The sequence below is a fragment of the Desmodus rotundus genome, chromosome 9 (genome assembly GCF_022682495.2).
Source record: "Desmodus rotundus isolate HL8 chromosome 9, HLdesRot8A.1, whole genome shotgun sequence".
NCBI lineage: Eukaryota > Metazoa > Chordata > Mammalia > Chiroptera > Phyllostomidae > Desmodus > Desmodus rotundus.
In genome coordinates, this window is record NC_071395.1 from 81043520 (window position 1) to 81063638 (window position 20119).

The 20119-nt window shown below is 47.7% G+C and overlaps 1 protein-coding gene across 1 annotated transcript; it reads right to left on the reverse strand.

Annotated features, from left to right (window-relative positions):
• Positions 1-13586: 13586 nt before the first annotated feature.
• Positions 13587-20119, reverse strand: COPRS (coordinator of PRMT5 and differentiation stimulator). The gene is made up of 4 exons (XM_024565185.4): positions 19962-20119; positions 17522-17588; positions 14516-14737; positions 13587-14005 (listed from the first exon to the last, which is right to left on the reverse strand). The coding sequence occupies exons 1-4, from the start codon at positions 20058-20060 to the stop codon at positions 13836-13838; spliced, it is 558 nt and encodes a 185-aa protein (XP_024420953.2). The 5' UTR covers positions 20061-20119; the 3' UTR covers positions 13587-13835.

Below are 20119 nucleotides of genomic sequence, written 5' to 3' on the forward strand. Positions count from 1 at the left end.
CAACAATAGAGCCCAGCAGAGGAGAATTCCAACTGCTGTGATCTCTGCCCCACACCCCACTAACTGCCGGCATGCGGGACGCCAGATGGGCAGGAGTATTAGGCAGGGTACATTCAGCAGCAGGCAAGGGGAAAGGTCACGTCAAATTGGCTTAAACCAATAAGGAGGATTTATGGAATTACATAACTGAAGTCCTGAGGCAGGCAGGCTTCCAGGATGGCAGATAAGAGTTCGACGATGTCATCACAGCCCCAGTTTCATTCTGTCTTGCCCCTCACAGAAGCAGTATGGATTGAATGGCAGCCTCAAAAAAGGTATGTTTCTCTCCCAAACCCTAGAACCTGTGAATGTGCTTATTTGAAAAAAGGGTCTTCGTAGATGCGATTGAGTTAAGGATCTTCAGATGAGATCATCCTGCTTACCGGGTGGGCCCTAAATCCAATATCAAGTATCCATACAAGAGACAGAAGACAGGCATGGAGAGAGCCTTGTGAAGATGATGCAGTGATTGGGCCGAGCAGCCACCAGCCATGGACTGCGGGCAGTCCCCGGAAGCTGAAAGAAAAGGAACAGGCTTCCCCTGGAGCCTCTAGAAGGAGTACAGCCCTGCTGGTAACTTGATTTTGAACTTCTGGACTCCAGAACTGTGAGAAAATAACTCTGTTACCTTAAGCCACCAAGTTCATGGTAATTTGTTAGGCAGAACCAAGAGACTAATACAAAGGGCAAGAAAAACAATTATTCAGGCCAATTTAGGCTTGAACCTCACGTTCTGCCCTTTTTTCCGGGGTGGGGTTAGCATTCCCCAAGGCCCACAAGAAATGGGTGGTCATAGGGAGGAGGGGAACACCTGTAGGAGAGGCTGCGGCGTGTCCACCACAAGACACCCTGTTCTAGAAAGATACTATTCCTGCGGATCTGCTCTGAGAGGAGAGCAAAGGAAAGACAGAGGGCACCCTAAAGGTGTGACCTTCACAGGTTCAAGGTGCAGGGCTAACACAGCCCAGGGGCATCCTCCAAACCCTGAAAACTAAGTTGAACATCTGGAACATGGAGCACCTTCCTCCTGAAACGGCAGGTGTGAAAGTGCTTAGGAATTGTCAAGATCGCTCACACTTAAGAAACCATTCCATCTGCCTGGTTGCCCAAGCCAGGACAAGCTTCAAGGTCATCCTAGACTCTTCCTTTCCCTTCCCCCTTCCTTCACAGGCAATCTGTCCCCTCTCCTGTCAGCTCTACCTTCTACAAAGAGTTCCAATCTGTCCCTCTCCCTCCATCTCTCCCACAGCTATTACCCTAATTTAGGCCACCATCCTCTCTTCCTAGGTTCCAGCCCTGAACTAGCCTCCCCAGCTGAGCCTCAGCCTCTGCCCACCATTCCACCAGAAACTAGAAGGATCTTTTTTTTTTTTTAATTGAACTCATTGGGGTGACATTGGTTAATAAATTATATAAGGATCATTTAAAAATGTCACATTCTTGCTAAAAACTCTTCAAGCCCCTTCATAGTTTTCAAGGCCCCTTGTTTATCTGATCTCTTCCCTCACCTTGAACCTCACCAGTTCCCCAAATACATAGGTTCTCTCACATCAGGGGGTGGGGAGGGCTCTGCACCCCCAGCTCCCTCTGCCTGGTTGATCCTCCACCACCCCTGGCCCAGCCAAGTCCTCCAGGACTCAGCTTTGAGGCGATCTCCTTTGAGTGACTTCCTTGACCTCCCACCCCTTCTTCAGGGTTCCCACTGGACCCGGGGCTAAGGTGGTTCTCCTGTGGTGTTTCTTTTGTATGCCATCGCCTCCCCCCTAGACTCGGAGCCCCCCAAGAGCAGGAACCTGTTCTTCCCCCCTCTCTACCCTGAGTACACATTCAGAAATAAATCAATGAATAAAGATCACATCTACACTGGATTCTCTTGCTTTTTCTGAAACAAAATTCATCCTAGACTTTTGCTAAATCTAGTTATCTCCCACGCCAGTAGAGCAAGCATACAAGCCCAAAAGCTTAGAGTCAGAATCGTGGGTCACATCTTTGTGAACTTGGGCTGATCACCTTACCTCTGTGGGCCTCAATGTCTCTTTCTGTAAAATGAGAATCATAAGCCTTTTTTCATAAGAAAAACCACCTAATGTATCATCTGGCAGAGAGGTGGAACACAATGCATTTTACTTTCCTTTGCACACAGGCACACGTTGGCTGAAGTCAACAAGCATCTGTTAAGCACTTACTATGTGTCAGACTCTGTGGTAGGTATTGAGTGATAATGACAACCCTGGCCCTAGATTTCACAGTATTCTTTTCTGAGAAAAATTCATCTATAAAATCATAAGTAGGGGAGAACCAAGATGGCAGCGTAGGTAGACACACTGTGCCTCCTCGCACAACCAGAACTGACAGAAAATCGAATGGCTAGGAAGTCCGACACCAAGGAAACAAAAAATAAACATTCATCCAGACCGGTAGGAGGGGCGGACATGGGCAGCCGGGGCGGAGAGGACTCGCTTGGCCGTGGCAGGACCCAGACTGGCGGAGTGTGGGACCAACAGGGCAGGCAGTCTGACCACTAGCAGACCCTGCAGCCCCACATTCGCACAGATAAACCGAGAGGGCTGGACTCAGAGTGGCGGAGAACGGGGCAGGCAGAGCGGCGGGTAGCACCCGGCGGCCCCACATTCGCGCACAGATAAACCGGATGAACGGTGGGGAGCAAAGCAGACCACACAACCCAGGGCTCCAGCTCAGGGAAATAAAGCCTCAAACCTCTGTTTGAAAACACCCGCGGGGGTTGGGGCGGCAGCAGGAGAGACTCCCAGACTCACAGGAGAGGTACCTGGAGAGACCCACAGGGGCCTAGAGTGTGCACAAGCCCACCCACTTGGGAACCAGCACCAGAGGGGCCCAGTTTGATTGTGGGTAGCGGAGTGAAAGACTGAGATCCGGTGGAGAGTGGAGCGGGCGCCATTGTTCCCACTCGGCCCCTCCCCCACATACAGCATCACAGCTCAGCGACCAGTGTTACCCCACCCCGGTGAACACCTAAGGCTCCGCCCCTTTAAGTAACAGCTGCGCCAAGACAAAAAAAAAAAAAGGCCCAAATGACAGAACACTTCAAAGCTCCAGAAAAAATACAACTAAGCGAGGAAGAGAGAGCCAACCTATCGGATGCACAGTTCAAAACACTGGTAATCAAGAAGCTCACAGAATTGGTTGAATCTGTTCGAAAACCAGATGAAAAAATGAAGCCTATGCTAAGAGAAACAAAGGAAAATGTACAGGGAACCAATAGTGATGAGAAGGAAACTGGGACTGAAATCAATGGTGTGGACCAGAAGGAAGAAAGAAACATCCAACCAGAAAAGAATGAAGAAACAAGAATTCGGAAAAATGAGGAGAGGCTTAGGAACCTCCAGGACATCTTGAAACATTCCAACATCCAAATTATAGGGGTGACAGAAGAGAAGAGGAAGAACAAAAAATTGAAAACTTATTTGAACAAATAATGAAGGAGAACTTCCCTAATCTGGCAAAGGAAATAGACTTCCAGGAAGTCCAGGAAGCTCAGAGAGTCCCAAAGAAGCTGGACCCATGGAAGAACACACCAAGGCACATCATAATTACATTACCTAAGATTAAACAGAAGGAGAGAATCTTAGAAGCAGCAAGAGAAAAGGAGACAGTTACCTACAAAAGAGTTCCCATAAGACTGTCAGCTGATTTCTCCAAAGAGACCTTACAGGCAAGAAGGGGCTGGCAAGAAGTATTCCAAGTCATGAAAGGCAAGGGCCTACATCCAAGATTACTGTATCCAGCAAAGCTATCATTTAGAATGGAAGGGAAGATAAAGTGCTTCTCAGATAAGGTCAAGTTAAAGAAGTTCATCATCACCAAGCCCTTATTATATGAAATGTTAAAGGGACCTACTTACCTAAGAAAAAGAAGATCAAAAATAGGAACAGTAAAAATGACAGCAAACTCACAGTTATTAACGACCACATCTAAAACAAAAACAAGAGCAAACTAGGCAAACACCTAGAACAGGAAGAGAACCACAGAGATGGAGATCACATGGAGGGTTGTCAATAGGGGAGTCGGGGGGGGGGGGGGTGAAGGTACAGAGAATAAGTAGCATAGACGATAGGTAGAAAATAGACAGGGGGAGGGTAAGAATAGTGTAGGAAATGTAGAAGCCAAAGAACTTATAAGTATGACCCATGGACATGAACTATAGGGGGGGAATGTGGGAGGGAGGGGGTCAGCAGGATGGAGTGGAGTGGGGGGGGAATGGGACAACTGTAATAGCATAATCAATAAATATATTTTTTTAGAAAATCATAAGTAAATTCTACTCACAAATTCACAGGTGAGTTTGCCAACCAGCAGGAAGTGCACTAACAGGAAGGTAACCTTGAGCCTGCTCAGCTTTTCCTCCAGGGCCCTTCACTCTCCCCATTCCGGGCTCCCAGTTCACTCAAGAGACAGCAGAATCGATAGGTCTTCACTGCCACCTGCTGGAGCAACAGAATAAGCCCACAAGCTGCAGCCAAAAATTCAGATGCCTGCCTGGAGCTGCCAAACACATGGCTCTAACTTATAGCTGCCACATTTGTTCAACAGCTAATGAGAACTTGTGAGAGGAAATTGCTTTTGAAATCAAAATCACCTCACCAGGGAAAAAAAGAAAAGAAAAGCAACTGCACCTTGTAATGGTCATAAAGTGGAAGCAGGCCTCCCGGGGAAGTTAACCCAAAGGCAAGGACCAGACAACCCTGGAAGGTGGAGAGAAATATCATCTTCTGAAACCATGGTTGCGGTTTACCGCCCAGGCCATCATCAAGTACAAATCCTGGTGGAATTCTCCAAGCCTTGGTGCCCGGGACCCCAACCGACCTATCCCTCCAGCCCATAAACACCTGCAGAACCTCGCTCAGTCCCTGAACAGCTCAGTAGAAACTGCCGGAAGCAGGGAGGCCATTCTTTCCAAAGGCCTTGGCTTTGCAGCCAGACTCGCTAAGTCAACAAACTGGGAGCCAGCCCTGCTGCTTGCTTTCCTGTTAGGCCCTCCAACTTCTTCTCCCTGGCCTGCCACACTCACACACATGTGTTCGCTCTCCTTCTCTCTCCCTTACCCCCCCCCCCCCCCGCCACACACACACACACACAGTCCTCCAGCTCCAGCACCCTCAGTTGTTTGGGTGAGGAGTCTATTCTGGGAGAACTGGGAGGCAGAATCCAGATGGGCTGTAGCCAGGGTTTGGGGTTGCTTTTTTGTTTGTGGGTTTTTTTCCTCTTTTTCTCCGTATTCCAACCACTCAGAAAAAAGTTGGGCCCAAGCAAGCAAACGCTGGAACACCAAGGCCAGCAGCGCCAAGATGTTCACTCAGCCAGTGAGTGTGACCCGCTTCCCTGGAAGCCAGGCTCAGATGTCCTCGGGGCGGTGGGGCTTCACTGCACCCAGCCAGCTGCTTCTGGACATGCAGACAGCGGTCTCTGCAGCCCCTACCCTCCTCCTGCCCAGCCACGCAAGCGGCTGAGAGCAAAGCTTGAGGAAGCACTGCCTACTGTAGCCCCCTGGGGTCTCAGGATGACCAGCCTATCCCCACCAAAAACATAGCACCAAGCTGATTTAGGAGTGGGGTGAGAGGGTTTGTTCCCCTACAATTCCCCAAAGGGGAGAAAGTTGTAACAGACAGACACACGCAGGAGTCATCAAAAACACAAAATCACCTTTACAAATTGTGAATGGCAATTCTGCTTGGTCTGCCACCAAAATTGCAAGGTTTTCATCCAGATAGAAAAGAAAGAGAGAAAAATGATCAGCATTTTGGTATTAATCAACCCATGATACTTAAAATACGCCACCTGTCCCTAGCTGACAGTCTGTCTACACCCCACCCCCACCCCCCACCCCCGCGCCCAGCAGTAACTGGTTCTCATCCAGGCTCGTTAACTTTGCATCTCTTTCATCTTAGGGCTTCAAGAACAAAGTCTGGTTCTCTCTGACCATCCTACTTCCTTCAGAGGCTCTCCTCACTTCCTCCTTCAGTGCCAAGGCAAATGGGGGTGGGACAGGCAGGTCATCCAATGTCCATCTTCAGAGGTCCTCCCTGTCCCAAGGCCCCTCTGGTTCCACTAGGTTTTCTGCAGGCTCAAGGCATGGGCATTTTTTAAATCTTTTATGTTTTAGTTACAGTTGATATACAGTATTACATTAGTTTCAGGTGTACAACATAGTGATTAGACATTACATGACTTACTAAGTGATCATCCCGATAAATTTCATATCCATCTGCCACCATACATGGCATTACTGACTATATTCCCTGTGCTGTACTTTCCATTTCCAAGGCCATGGGCCTCTTTTGCAAGACAGTCCTTACTGCCTAAAAGCACCAATACCCACCACTCTGAGGGCTTGGCTCCCCAGGGACACACCAGGAAGCCGGGCTCGCATTGGTTCTGCTCCTGGCACCCTCAGATGTCTCTCTGCTCGGAATCTTTCTTCTCACACCCGGGGTTTCGTCTGTTTGTTTGTGGGGTAGGAGGGGATGACCTGGGGAAAATTCTTTCCCTCCAAATTTCTTCAAGACACATAATCTACGTGGATAAAACAACTATGGGACATTTACACAATGGACTACTCCTCGGCCGTAAAAAAGAAAATTTCATCCTTTGTGACAGTATGGATGGACCTGGAGAGTGTTACGCTGAGTGAAATAAACCAGTCGGAGAAAGACAATTACCACACGATTTCACTCGTATGTAGAAGAATCTAATGAACAGACTGAACAAGCACAACAGAGACAGACTCATAGATGGAGAGCAGGCTGGCAGCTCCGGGTTGGGGGGTAGGGGGTGGAAGGATTGAGCAAAAAAGAAAAAGGACTCAGACATGGACAACAGTGCGGTGATTGCTGAGGAGAGGGAGTTTAAGGGGATAAATGGTAATGAAAAAGAATACAATAAAAAAAAATTTTAAAAGACACATAATCTGTTGGCTTAAAATCCATTGCTTCCTTACCAAAAAAAATCTTCTTGTGAAACAGAAGCTAGAAAGCCGTCTTGGCTGGTTTGGACCGCCACATGCCTCCACCAGGGCACAGGGCAGAGGGCCAACCACCTGCTCACAGGAGAGAAACGAGCAGATCTCAAATGTCATCCAGCCACACTTGATAAACACAATTTTACTCTTTTTCAGTCACCCAAGATTTTGGCTGTGGGCAGGTGTGATTTCTTGCTTGGTGAATGACAGTGTTTGAAAACAATGTCAGAATAAGTTTTTTTATTCCCTTAGTAGCTGTGTTTCTCCAGCAGCTTCAGTCCATTTCTGTCCATCTCTCATTCCCTCCTTTTCTCTCCCATCACTGCCACTTCCCAGCCTGGGTCACGCCTTCTGAGAGAAGCTGGCCAGAATTCCCCAATGCCCGCCCCCCATCAAGACCAACAATAGTGCTAAAGGCTCAGGTGGCCACACGCAACCCCCACGTTTTAGCCTGCAATGCCCCTGCCCCCACCCCTGCACCTGGCCCACGTCACTACATTATGTGAGCGCGTTAATTTCCACATCCCAACATACCCTCTTTAGCCTTCATCTTACTTGGCCTCTCTCTATAAAAGATGGCCAGTCCTTCATTAAAACTCTCTTAAGATTTGGCTTGAATGATGCTCACCTGGCTATCCTCCCCCTCCGCTGCCACAGGCTGCCCTTGGTATCCGACCTTCCATCCAGCCTTTGATGGCTGATGCTCCCCGAGGTCCTGTCCTCACCCCTCATGTCACTCTACGTGCCCTCAACAAACAATCTCAACCTCTCTCGATGCCTTAACGCCTACCCAAACCTCAAACATTCCCAAGACATTCCCTCTCCCTCCCTCCTACTCTCTTCCTGCCCCTCTTCATCTCCCTGATTCCAGGCACATATATGTCTGTTGACGGTTTAGCCTAGAAAACAAAAAGCCAGAGAGAGGATAGATTGCTAATTTCCTGTGTTTGAAAGAGTATCAGGGCCACAGAGCAGAGCAGGACCATATGGATAGATTTTAACTCTCTAAGGGAGAACGGTTCTACCAACAGCACTAGCCAGCAACGGATGGGCTCACTGCCTCAGATGGGCTCCGTCTGAGGCAGCGAGCCCCCCACGACCACAAGTGGGCAGGGAGGGTTCCTGCAAGGCCCTGCTCAGCAACACCCATGTTCTCTCCCTCTTCTGAGACTTATACTTCCTGGCTCGGCGTCCAAAGATTTGGACATATAGAAGGGTTTTGGTTTTTATTTGTTGAGTACCTAAAATTACAATTCTTAATTTTAGAACACTGGTTACAAATTGTTGTGATAGTTTTTTTATTCAATTATTTTAAAATAATCAGTTTGTTATTTATCAAATAATTTGTATTATAGATTCATTTGTCGTACACACTCTAGTTTTTTTTATTTTTTTAAGATTTCATTTATTTTTATTTTTAGAGAGAGGGGATGGGAGGGAGAAAGAGAGGGAGAGAAACATCAATGTGTGGTTGCCCCTCACATGCCCCCCACTGGGGACCTAACCCACAACCCAGGTATGTGCCATGACTGGGAATCGAACCAGTGACCCTATGTTTTGCAGGCTGGCACTCAATCTACTGAGCCACACCAGCTAGGGCCACACTCTAGTTTTTAAAGAACTATTTATTTAGTCATTGATTGAAGGCTTTCACATTGAAGCATATTTGCAAAGCTCACTTCTTCTAGACATTTCTCTCTGTTCTATTTCTACACAGTTTTAGAAAATAGTAGGTCGATAGAAAAGCAATCTGAAATAAATCCTAATCTGATGTAACAGAGACTTTTTAAAGGTTCTTCAAATACTTTATTCATCAGCAGCCTGGATTCTTCATCAGCAGCCTGGGACATTCAACTGTAAATACAGGGGTGCGCAAAAATAGGTTCACAGTTGTTTGTATGGAAAAGAATCCAATAATTAACAAATAATAATAAAAGAATAAACTGTTTCGAGTACTCACAACTGTAAATCTACTTTGCCCACCCCTGTACAGCCAAGGCAAAGAGCACCCGATTCCTCCGCCCATGCTGTGAAACAGGGATGCTGAGGAGTACGACGTGGTCCCACACGCAGGGTTCTCGCCCTCTAGAGGGAGGCAGGCCCCCAACCCGTGCCTGCAGCAGAGTGAGGAGGGCAAGTGCTGGGAAGTTTGTCAGACAGCAGGGAAGACTAGGCAGAGGCGGCAACTCTGTCTTCAAATAACATCTTCTCCTTATTTTAAATATCTCATTGCAAAATCTGTATTAAAATAACAAAAATATAAATTGTCAACACCGCCACAATTTAATCAAGTTGTTTCCATGTGTCCACATTCGCAACATTATCTGAGTAGTTTCACTGTATTTTCACTTATTATGTCATTATTTTTTTTCCATTTCACTACCTTTGTTCCTTACTCTCCACTGACAGCCTTGAGATAACCAGTGTTCACAGCCCCGGGAGTTACTGTTCTATCCAGTTACTGTTCTCGCTCTATGCTTGATTCATCCTATAGGGGGCACTAGAACAGTATCTACATCAGATCAATTGACTAACCCCACCCCTCACTTTGGTTGTTCTCCTGACATACCCAGTGTTCCAGCCATAAAAGCCCTTCTGTTTTTCCTTTTTATTTTTTATGTACTTTTATTTATTTTTAATTATATTTTATTGATTATGCTATCACAGTTGTCCTGATCTTTTCCCCTTTGTTCCCTCTCCACCCAGCACCCCCCACTCCCTCAGGCAAGCCCCACACATTGTTCATGTCCATGGGTCATACATGTAAGTTCTTTGGCTACTCCATTTCCTATACTGTACTTTACATCCCCATGGCTGTTCTGTAACTACCTGTTTGTGCTTCTTAATCCCCTCACCTCTCCACCCATTTCCCCACACAACCTCCCATCTAGTAACCATAAAATGCTCTCTGAATCCATGATTCTGTCTCTGTTCTTGTTTGCTGTTTTCTAGATTCAATCGGTGATAGGTATGTATTTATTGCCACTTTGTTGTTCATAGTTTTGATCTTTTTTCTTAAGTCCCTTTAACATTTAATATAATAGTTTGGTGATGGTGAACTCCTTTAGATTCTTGTCTAGGAAGACCTTTATCTGCCCTTCAATTCTAAATGACAGCTTTGCTGGGTAGAGCAATCTTGGCTGTAGGTCCCTGACTTTGAATATTTCTTGCCAATCCCTTCTAGCCTGCTATGGAGCTCCCCTGTGGATAAAATAACTGCTTTTCTCTTATCGTCTTTCAGATTTTCTTTTTATCTTTAACCTTTCACATGTTAACTATGGTGTGTCTTGGAGTGGGCCTCTTTGCACCCATCTTGTTTGGGACTCTGTGCTTCCTGGACTTGCATGTCTATTTTGTTAACCAAATTAGGGAAGTTTTATTTTTTCAAATAGATTTGCAATTCCTTGCTCTTTCTCTTCTCCTTCTGGCACCCCTATGATGCAAATGTTGGACCTCTTCAAGTTGTCCCAGAGGCTGTTTACACTATCCTTTTTTGGGATTTTTTTTTCTTCTTGATCTGTGTGGTTGTTTTTCCTTCCCTATGTTCCAAATTATTGATTTGATTCTTGGCTTCACACACTCTACTCTTGTTTCCCTGTAAGTTGTTCTTTATTTCAATTAGTGTGTCCTTCATTTCCGACTGGATCCTTTTTATGCTGTTGAGGTCCCCATTAAATTCCTTGAGCATCCTCATAACCAGTGTTTTGAACTCTGCATCTGATTGCTTATCTCCATTTTGTTTAGTTTTGGGAGGGAGTTTTGATCTGTTCTTTCATTGGGCCATGTTTCTCTGTCTCCTCATTTTGGCAGCCTCCCTGTTTCTATGTATTAGGTAGAGCTGCTTTGACTCCCTGTCTTGGTAACGTGGCCTAATGTAGTAGGTGTCCTGTAGGGTCCAGTGGCACAGCCTCCCCTATCACCCAAGCTGGGTCCTCAAGATGCACCCTTTGTGTGGGCTGAGTAAACCTCCTCTTGTAGCTGAGCCTTGGTTGCTGTTGGCAGGTCAATGGGAGGGATTTATCCAGGCCAGTCAGCTGCAAGGACTGGCTGTGACCACTGACCACCAACATCTGCCCTCCATGGAGGGCCAGCCGTGCAGGGGCATGGCAGTGGTGCTCCAACATGGTCTGTAGCTGTCCACTAGGTGTGCAGGCTCTGGGGTTTCCCATGTGGTGCAAGCCAAGGTCAGCCCCTATCTGTGTTTTGCCTGGAGCACCCTGCCTGAGCTGTAAAGCAATCTGAGATGGCTGCTACTTGTGCTGAACTTGGAAGATTCCCAGGCAAAGCCAAGCTGTGACTCTAGGCTGCCTGCTGCTAGTGCCAGGCCTGGGGCCACTTAGCAAGAGGTATAGGGGCTGAAGGCTCACTGAGGCTGGCTGTCACTTTTTTGAGAAGGGTTAGGAAGTCATGACGCATGAGACAGGATCAGCCATTTATACAGAAAAGCAGCTTGGGTGGGCCTGTAAATTCGGTGGGACAGAGTCTCAGGGGTCTCCAACGCAGGGCAAACAGTATTAGCCAGGTTGATGGAATCTCAGATATGGTACCAGCCTGCCAGCTCTGTGCGGGGAGAACAGAAAAGGGACAGTGGTCTCTACCCACCTCTCTGTCCCCAGCTCTCACCTTGATGACAGACACTTCGTTTTCTCCCTTGTATGCCACCGGTGCCTTCCAATCTGCTACCCGTGATGGAGCTCAGAGGGGATGAGTATGATTAATTCCACGTGTGGGTTAAAAAGAACTGCTTGGGACTCTTCCACCAACACAATTCCCACTGGTTTTGCAGCCAGATGTTTGGGGGACTTATTTTCCTGGCACTGGAACCCTGGGTTGGGAGGCCTGGGGTGGGGCTGGGACTCCTCACTCCTGAGATATCCCTCCCAAATTTTTATTCACCACACGTGGGTGTGGGACCAACCCGTTCCACTCTGCACCCCTCCTACCGGCCCGGATGGATGTGGTTTCTTTAATTCCATAGTTGTCAGACTTCCATTCAACTCAATTTCTGATGGTTCTGAGTGATGCTTATTCTAATACATTTTAGTTGTAATTTTGATGTGGTTGTACGAGGAGGCAAAACGCAGTGTTTACCTATGCCACATCTTAACCGGAAGTCCTGTTTTTTTCTTTTTAACTCTAAGAGAATAGTTTCCTAGGTCCTTGCTCCAGTAGACCCCACTTCCCTCCCACCTGCTTTGCTGAAAATGAGCAGGAGGAGAAACCACAAAGGTTAACTTCTCAAAGCCAGAGTCCTAGACCCACACCTGCTCCGTGGGTCACAGCAGCAGCTGGAGAACGCTCTCTGCCATTCCCGCTGCACAAGTGCTTTTCATGCGAGTGCTCTTTCTCCCCTCCCTCCGACTCCCGTGTACCCTCCCCGCCTTGTGACCTCTGCTTTTACTGCTTCAGCTTACACACGAGCCGAAGTAGCCCAGCAATAACACGACCTTCCCACCCAGCACTTCTGCCATCCTCCTCTCGCCCCCTCGTTTCTTGGTTCAGTTTCTCAAATTCACCTCATCATGCCACACGTGCTCATTTTCACACCAGTCTTATCAGCTCTGGCATGGAGAGGGGAGAAGAGCGATGTGGCCATAGGGCCTATGACTGTCCCTTCAGCAAGGACGGTGGAAGGAACGTTTCCTCGCCCTAGGACAGCCTCGGCCGTGAAGGCTGTCAGGTAAAACCACCGCCTTTCCTCGTAAGGTTCTGCCCTGCTCATACTTTGTGGTGCCTCTGACAAAGTAGTTTAAAAGGTTAGATGTTCATTGAATTGCTACGGAGTTGACTCAGACTTCAGATCTAAAACCTTTTCTTGACTCAGCTTCAATAAGACGGCAGGGAGGTAAAGAAGCAAGCCCTCAGCCTGCCAAAAAGGCAAAGTTGACTTAGCGTGATGCGTCACAGACTTGCCAAGGCATGGCCCCCCGATCCCACCACTGGGTCCTCACACACACACACACACACACACACACACACACGGGGCCCACCAAGAGAACAGACTTCACGTCAACCGTGGGGTCAGGTCCCAGCTCCGCCATTTCCTGCTTGTGTGATCTTGAAGAGGTCAACATTTTCAGTCTTATTTTCCTCATTTCTAAAATGAGGTAATTTTTTTAAAAAAACAGTGATTTCATGTAAGTAATTACAAGTCTTCAAACATTAAATGGAAAATAATTTTAAAATCCTCTCATGCCAACTGAGGGTTATATAATTGCTGGTGTAATCAATTTGCCATTTAGTTTTCCAGGCCACAGAAAGTCCTTGTTAACTAAGTGAATGATCAATTTTCCATCAACAGGAAAAGAAGTCAACCACAAAGTCACCGACGTTTCTTGGATTCCAGTCCCCAGCCAACGGTGCCAGATCTACAGACTCAAAACTAAAGAAGTATCTTCTGTCACAAAGTAGTTTTAAGCCTCCACGTCCTCCAATCCTGAAAGTGTAAATCAGAGGCTTTCGATGAAGGAATAAGGCTTTGCTCGGAAGTATCTAATTAAACGGGGAGGGCAGGGCGAGTAGACAAAAACACATTGATTTTTTTGCTACCTTTATTTACAAAGAACACAACTCCTCCTCCTGACACAGCAACAAGACACACGTCCAAAGAGGAGCTCTTTAAAAACAACAACGACGACAACAACAAAAGAACTAGGGGACCGTGGAACCTTATTTAACACCAGTCTGTGAACCTGGCTTGGGGATCACTGGGAATATTTCCTCAGATATGACATCTCACCTCAAAGGAAAGGAGACCTTGATCTTGAGGGCCCATCTATCCGCCAGGCAAAAGCTGCACTCAGTCTTCAGCATCATCAAACTGTCCAGTTTCAAAGACCATCTTGGAATAATGCGGTATCAGTGGAGGGGGATGGTGCCAGCTGGGGTCATAGAGCATTTCTCCTTGCGGGGCACAGCACACCCAAGGCTTGACCTCTTGAGAAATGCAACCCTGGATGTCGTCAGCATCTGCGGGCCATTTTTAAGAGACAAGGTTAAAGGAAGGAGCGAAGGTGAAAACATATAGCCAAAAAATGGCTAGAAGGAAAATACTCGCACTCCTGTTTAAACATACACACACACACAGAGTCATCCTTTCCCGAGGAACTGCGAGCATGTTCTTTCTGAGGGTACCCGTAGCTGGGCTTCTCAGCCAACGGTTCTTGGCAGTGCAGAGGAAGCAACTGGATAACAAGGCGCTTCTGTCTGCAGCTGCTCAGTTCACACAGTGATGTTTGGAGAGAGTAACATTGTTTCGAGGGTAAAACCAACCGATACATTATGGAGTCAAATGTAAAATTTGCATGTATTTTTTTTTTCAATATGAAAAAGCAGCTGTCACAGAAACTGCGGGTCTGTAATAAACAACAGCCAAGCTCATAGATGTGGGTTCCTCTGCTAAATCCTGTCTGCCTTCAGGGGTAACCTGGTAGGAGAGTCTCAGACCCTGGCTTAGTACCCCAGAAACTCCACACCTACCATACGGGTTCCCTTGATCTGCTTTCAACTCCAAGTCCCAGTCCTCATTAAGAAGATCAGCAGCCCGTTCCTTGGGCAGACAGCGGGGCATCCTTTCTGACAGCTCCCAGGAATTCAGTTCCCCATCGGAGTCTTCATCCCCCACAGCAAAGCCTTCCTCTTCTGAAGGGGGGCCCTCACCACCAGCGGGACTATCGTTAGGGATGCTCTGCGCTCCACGGGCTAAGAAATCAACAAAAGGAAGAAGGTCTTAAAACAACTGGCAAAGCAGGGGGCCTACTCGAGTGCTTGGCGAATTTTTGGCAGACTTACTAAGAGGGCTGCAGTAAAACAAGCATACAGATTTCTTTAGCCACCAGATAATTAAAAAAAAAAAAGTTCTGTTGACATTTTTAGAAGTAGAGTTGATCAATTCTGTCCAATAGGATATTTTGCCTACAACAAAGCCATTGATAGCTGGGTCTTGTAATTCACACAGGGGGTCAGGCACAGTTTACATTTTTCGGTAGCTTACATGTCATTAAAGCAAATGATAAACTTTCACAATGCAGGTGTGAATTGAATTTTTGCTCTTCTATTCCTCCTCCCTTCATCCTCAAAGAGCACGTGAGAGGTGAGCACAGGAAAATGGGAGTAGGGCAGAAGGGAGCCGAAGAGCAGAACCCATCTAGTCACAAAGCACAGCGACCACATCTCCTTCCCCCAACAGAAGAAGGTCCACTTTCAAAAGGTCTTGTCTATGGCCATCCCACCCTGAACGCGCCCAACCTCTTCTGATCAAAAGGTCTCGAAATAATGGGAGAAAGTTGGGGGAGGACAGAGAACCTCCAGGCACACGTGCTATGGTGATGCCAGGTAAGACCTGGAAAGTGAATCAGCCTATTAACACTGCCTAATAATGACAGCGATAGAATAAAGCAATACTTCAGGGCATGGGTTTGAAGCCAAACCGCCTGGGTCCAAACCCCAGTTCTGCCAATTACTAAAAGTATTACTGAGCTTAATATACTCAGCTGATTCCCACAATAGCTTAAACACAGAATTAACATACAACCCACCCCTACATGGATACCCAGAAGAAAAACAGGTGATCAAACAAAACTTGTACAAAAATGTTCAGAGCAGGACCACTGACAATCCCCAAAAGGCGGAAACAACCCAATACCTACCGCCTGATGAATGGGTAAGCAAAACTTGGTTTATACACATGATGGGACTATTCAGCCATAAAAAGGAGTAAGCATAGGCAAACTTTGTTTTATGGCATTTTGCTTTATTGCCCTTCACAAATTTTTATAAAGGCAAAACCCTCTACCAGCAAAAAGATCACAACTAGCTTTATTGAGACAGCAGCTTTACTGCAGTGGTCTGGAACCAAACCCTTAATATCTTTGAGGTATGCCAGTGCTAATACATGCTGGATGAATTAATCTTGAAAATATTATGCTGAAGGAAGCCAGACATAAAAGGCCACATAGTACATGATTCCATTTACATGCAATTTACATTTGCCTGTCCAGCATAGGTAAATCCATAGAGACAGAAAGCAGATCAGTGGTCACCAGGGGCACAAGAAAGGGGGCAATGGGGCGTGACTACCTTCTGGGTAGAAAGTCTCCTTTGGGGGGATGAAAATGTTCTGCAACTAAACAGTGGTGGCGGTTACATAACAATTGGAACTGTGCTAAATGCCACTGAACTATATGCTTTAAAAGTGTTAAATGAGGCCCTGGCTGGTGTGGCTCAGTGGATTGAGTGCCGGCCTGCGAACCAAAGAGTTGCCAGTTCAATTCCCAGTCAGGGCACATGCCTGGGTTGTGGGCCAGGTCCCCAGTGGAGGCCATGTAAGAGGCAACCACACACTGATGTTTCTCTCCCTCTTTCTCCCTCCCTTCCTTCTCTCTAAAAATAAATAAAATCTTTTAAAAAATTATTAAATGATAACTTTTATGTGGTGTGTCTTTTACCACACTTTTTAAAAAATTTTTACTCTGCGCCTCAGTTTCCGCATCTGTAAAATGGAGATACGACTGTTGTGAGAGTTTTTAAAAACAGAAAAAGGAAAAAGAAACACTTCAAATTGTGCCTGGCACACAGCGAGAACTCAGTCAGTGTTAGTTGCTGCGACTACACTTATGTGCTTCGTGCTTTCACCCAGAGCAGCAGCATCCAACAGCACTCCCCGTGGTGACGGTAATGTTCTACAACCCGTGCCGTCCAACAGCCTGGCATTGGCTGCGTGTGACTATGAGCACTTGACATGTGGTTAGTGCCACTAAGGAACCAAATATTTCATTTTATTGCATTATAATTCCCTTAAATTAAAATAGCATCAGAATCAATTATAGTTCTAGATCTTCTCCTCTAATCCTCAGAACCCTTTGAGGTAAGTATTATTATCCCCATTTTGAAGATAAAGAAACTACAGCCCTGGCTGGTGTGGTTTAATGGACTGAGCGCCAGACTGCAAACCAAAAGGTCAGCGGTTCGATTCCTGGTGAGGGCACATGCCTGGGCTGTGGGCCAGGTCCCCAGCTGGGGGTGTGCCAGAAGCAACTGATCAATGTTCCTCTCACACTTATGTTTCTATCTTCCTCTTTCTCCCTCCCTTGCCCTCTCTCTAAAAAAATAAATAAAATCTGTAAGAATAAAAAAAATAAAGAAAAAATAAGAGACTTTTCTAAGGCCATAAAACTCTGAGGCCAGGGCTCTAACCCAAAACTGAAAGTGGGATGCCTGGCTCCAAAGCCTATACCGTCGCTGCTTTCCTAAGTGGTCTTCCTCAGTAGAAGGGGTAAGTTTGGACGCAAGTTCAGGACTTCCCTTCAGGAAGCTCCAGTGGGGCTTCCAAACAAGGGTACTATTGAAACACGAGGCAGAAAAGGCAATTTGGCAGCTAAGAGGATGACCTGCTAGAAGGAGAAGGTAAGCAAGACAAAGGGACTGTCCCTCTTGTTGCTTCCTGCGTCTCTCCCCACATTCCCCCAGTCTCTGCCATCTACTTGCCTAGGCGATCCGTGGCCTTCTTCGTCTGTCTCTCCTGACCGGAGTTGTCATCTGGGCCAAAGCCAGCCTGCCAGGAGAAGGAACAATTACCCAGGACTTGGACATCTGGGGTAGCCCCAGTATTAAGCTGTGTCTCAGCCACAAACCCATCCAGCTACACATCCCCCTCCGCCCCCTTGTGTGTAGGGCTGGGACTCTGCAACCCTGGAGGCACCACCCCACCCACACTTCACCCCTGGCAGCAGGAGCCCCTTCCTACAGCAGCCACTGAATCCAACTTAGAATTCGCCAGCACTTGCAAAGCCAGCCGCATTGCCTGGCTCTGTCTTCAGAGCTCTGACTCCCAGGTTCTCAGGACCTCTCCTTCAAGCTCAGAGACCCCAGCACTAACTGGGGTGGTGCCCCCTCCTCAGAGGCTGGAACTTCAACTCTGCAAAGCCTCTCCTCTGAGCTTATACATGTTAACCATTCCAACCTCATCCCTTTGTTCCCTCAGCCCCAAGGTTGGTAGCTGTTTCCTGCAGTTGTTACCTCTGTGTTCATTTTTAACTTTTCAGTTGCTTAACAATTTCTTATCTAATTAACAACTCTATCAAATTCTCTGTCTCCTGACTGATACACCAGGGCAAGAGAGCTTTAGTTTCTCAGTGATGCTGAAGGACATCTTTCCCCCGCCAACCAACCATAGGCCTCTCTGCTCTCACCACTCCAAAGTTCCCTAAGTCCTATCACCTCTAAAACCTCCTGCTAAATGGAACAAGAAATGTTCACAGCCTGCATGAGAAGACCTGACATCAGTCCCAGCGCTGCCATTCATTCAGCATGTGACCCTGCCCGCATTGCTTCAACTTTGTCTGGGTTTCCGTCTCTGTAAATTGAGGATGATTGTTCTGACCTTGCAGGGGGCTTATGATGACACAACATTTATGAGAACACCTAGCACATAGCAAGAATGTAATGTTTGTTGAATCTAAACCCACCTTCTGCCCTGGCTGCTGGGGCTCAGCGAATTAAGTGCAGGCCAGCGTACCAGCACCAAAGGGTCGCAGGTTCAATTCCCAGTCAGGGAACATGCCTGGGTTACAGGCCAGGTCCCCAGTAGGGGGCGCATGAGAGGCAACCACACACTGATGTTTCTCTCCCTCACTTTCTTCTTCCTTTCCCCCTCTCTAAAAATAAATAAAATCTTTTTTAAAAAATAAACCCACCTTCTTTGCTCCTATATCTACACTGCATTTGGCACCTGTCCCAACTAGCTCATGATCAAATCACACCTAGATTTAAACCATCAACTCCACCCCCTACAGTCAGTGACAACCCTTAGTCACTACTGAGGGCCAGCCGATGAGACCTCTCACTTCCACCACTGCCATAGCCCCGTAACTGCCTCCCCACTCACCCATCCTGCCTAGCCCTGCAGTGTTAATTACTACGCTCCTCAAAAATCTTCACCTTTACTGCAGGAGCACAAAATTACCCATGGCAGTGACCACTCCTCCTCACAGCCATCAACCTGTTGAGCATAGTGCTCTCCCGGCTCTGCTGCCCAAGTTCCCAGGCATTTGCCCCACACTCCCTCATCTCCACACCTCCGCAGGCACCGCCACCCTCTCACCTTGGAGAGGGAGCGCACATCCCTTCCCACTATGCCCTGACAAAATTAGTCTCGTCACATCTGCACTCCAAAGCAATTTTCTTTTTAAGTCTATCACTACATTTCTCTTACTTTGGTTAGTACTATCTTTGATGCTTGAACAAGCATGCCGTTTCTCTGACCAATTAATAAGCGTGTCTTCTGTGCCAGGCACTATGCTAAGCGCCAGGTTAACAGCAGTAAACAGAAGATTTTTACCCTTAAGGAGTTCACCACCTAGCAGAAATTACTGACTGCAAACAAGGCAGGTTATGTATGACGGTAATAACGTCTTGGAAAAAACAGGAGCTGCCTGGCACGCCAACGAAAACAAGTTTCGGAAACCCTGCGTCAAACTGGGCCTGTGGGTTTCACTGAATAGAGAAGAGAACGCCTGACACCTCATCTGGTGCTCAGGGATAGCTGAGCATGCCCACCAGTGGACACAGGTCCTTCGGGAAAAGTCTCTCTCTCACCACCCTCACCTGGCCCAGGTCCAGGCCCCCCACAGTGGCGCCATGCCCCGGTCCACCGCATCACCTCCCATTTAGCAAGTACGCAGTGGTGCCCGGGGGCCGAAGCCTTCCTTCCCCACCCTGCGCGCTCACCCACGCCTTTGTGGTGCCCCGCCCCAAACGCCCGCACCCTGCAGCCCTTCGGCCTGGCGGTTTCAAGCACGCCTCCAAACCCCGCTCAACGGTCTCGGGGGCGGCCGAGGCGCTTCCCCCCGGCTCTGTGGCCCGCGCTGCAACTTCCCGACCCCAGCTGCAGGTAATGGCCTTGCCCTGCCCCCCTCGCGGTGCTCACCTCCGGGCTCGGGGGCACCTCCCGCGCGCTCAACAGCGACGGACCCCGAGGCGGCTCAGCAGCCCCCAGTGCCATGGCCCGGGTGGTCTGCGGGTCCATGCCCAGCGGCTCGCCGCTCCACGCCCTCGCGCCCTGGACGCTGCTCGGCCACGTGATGC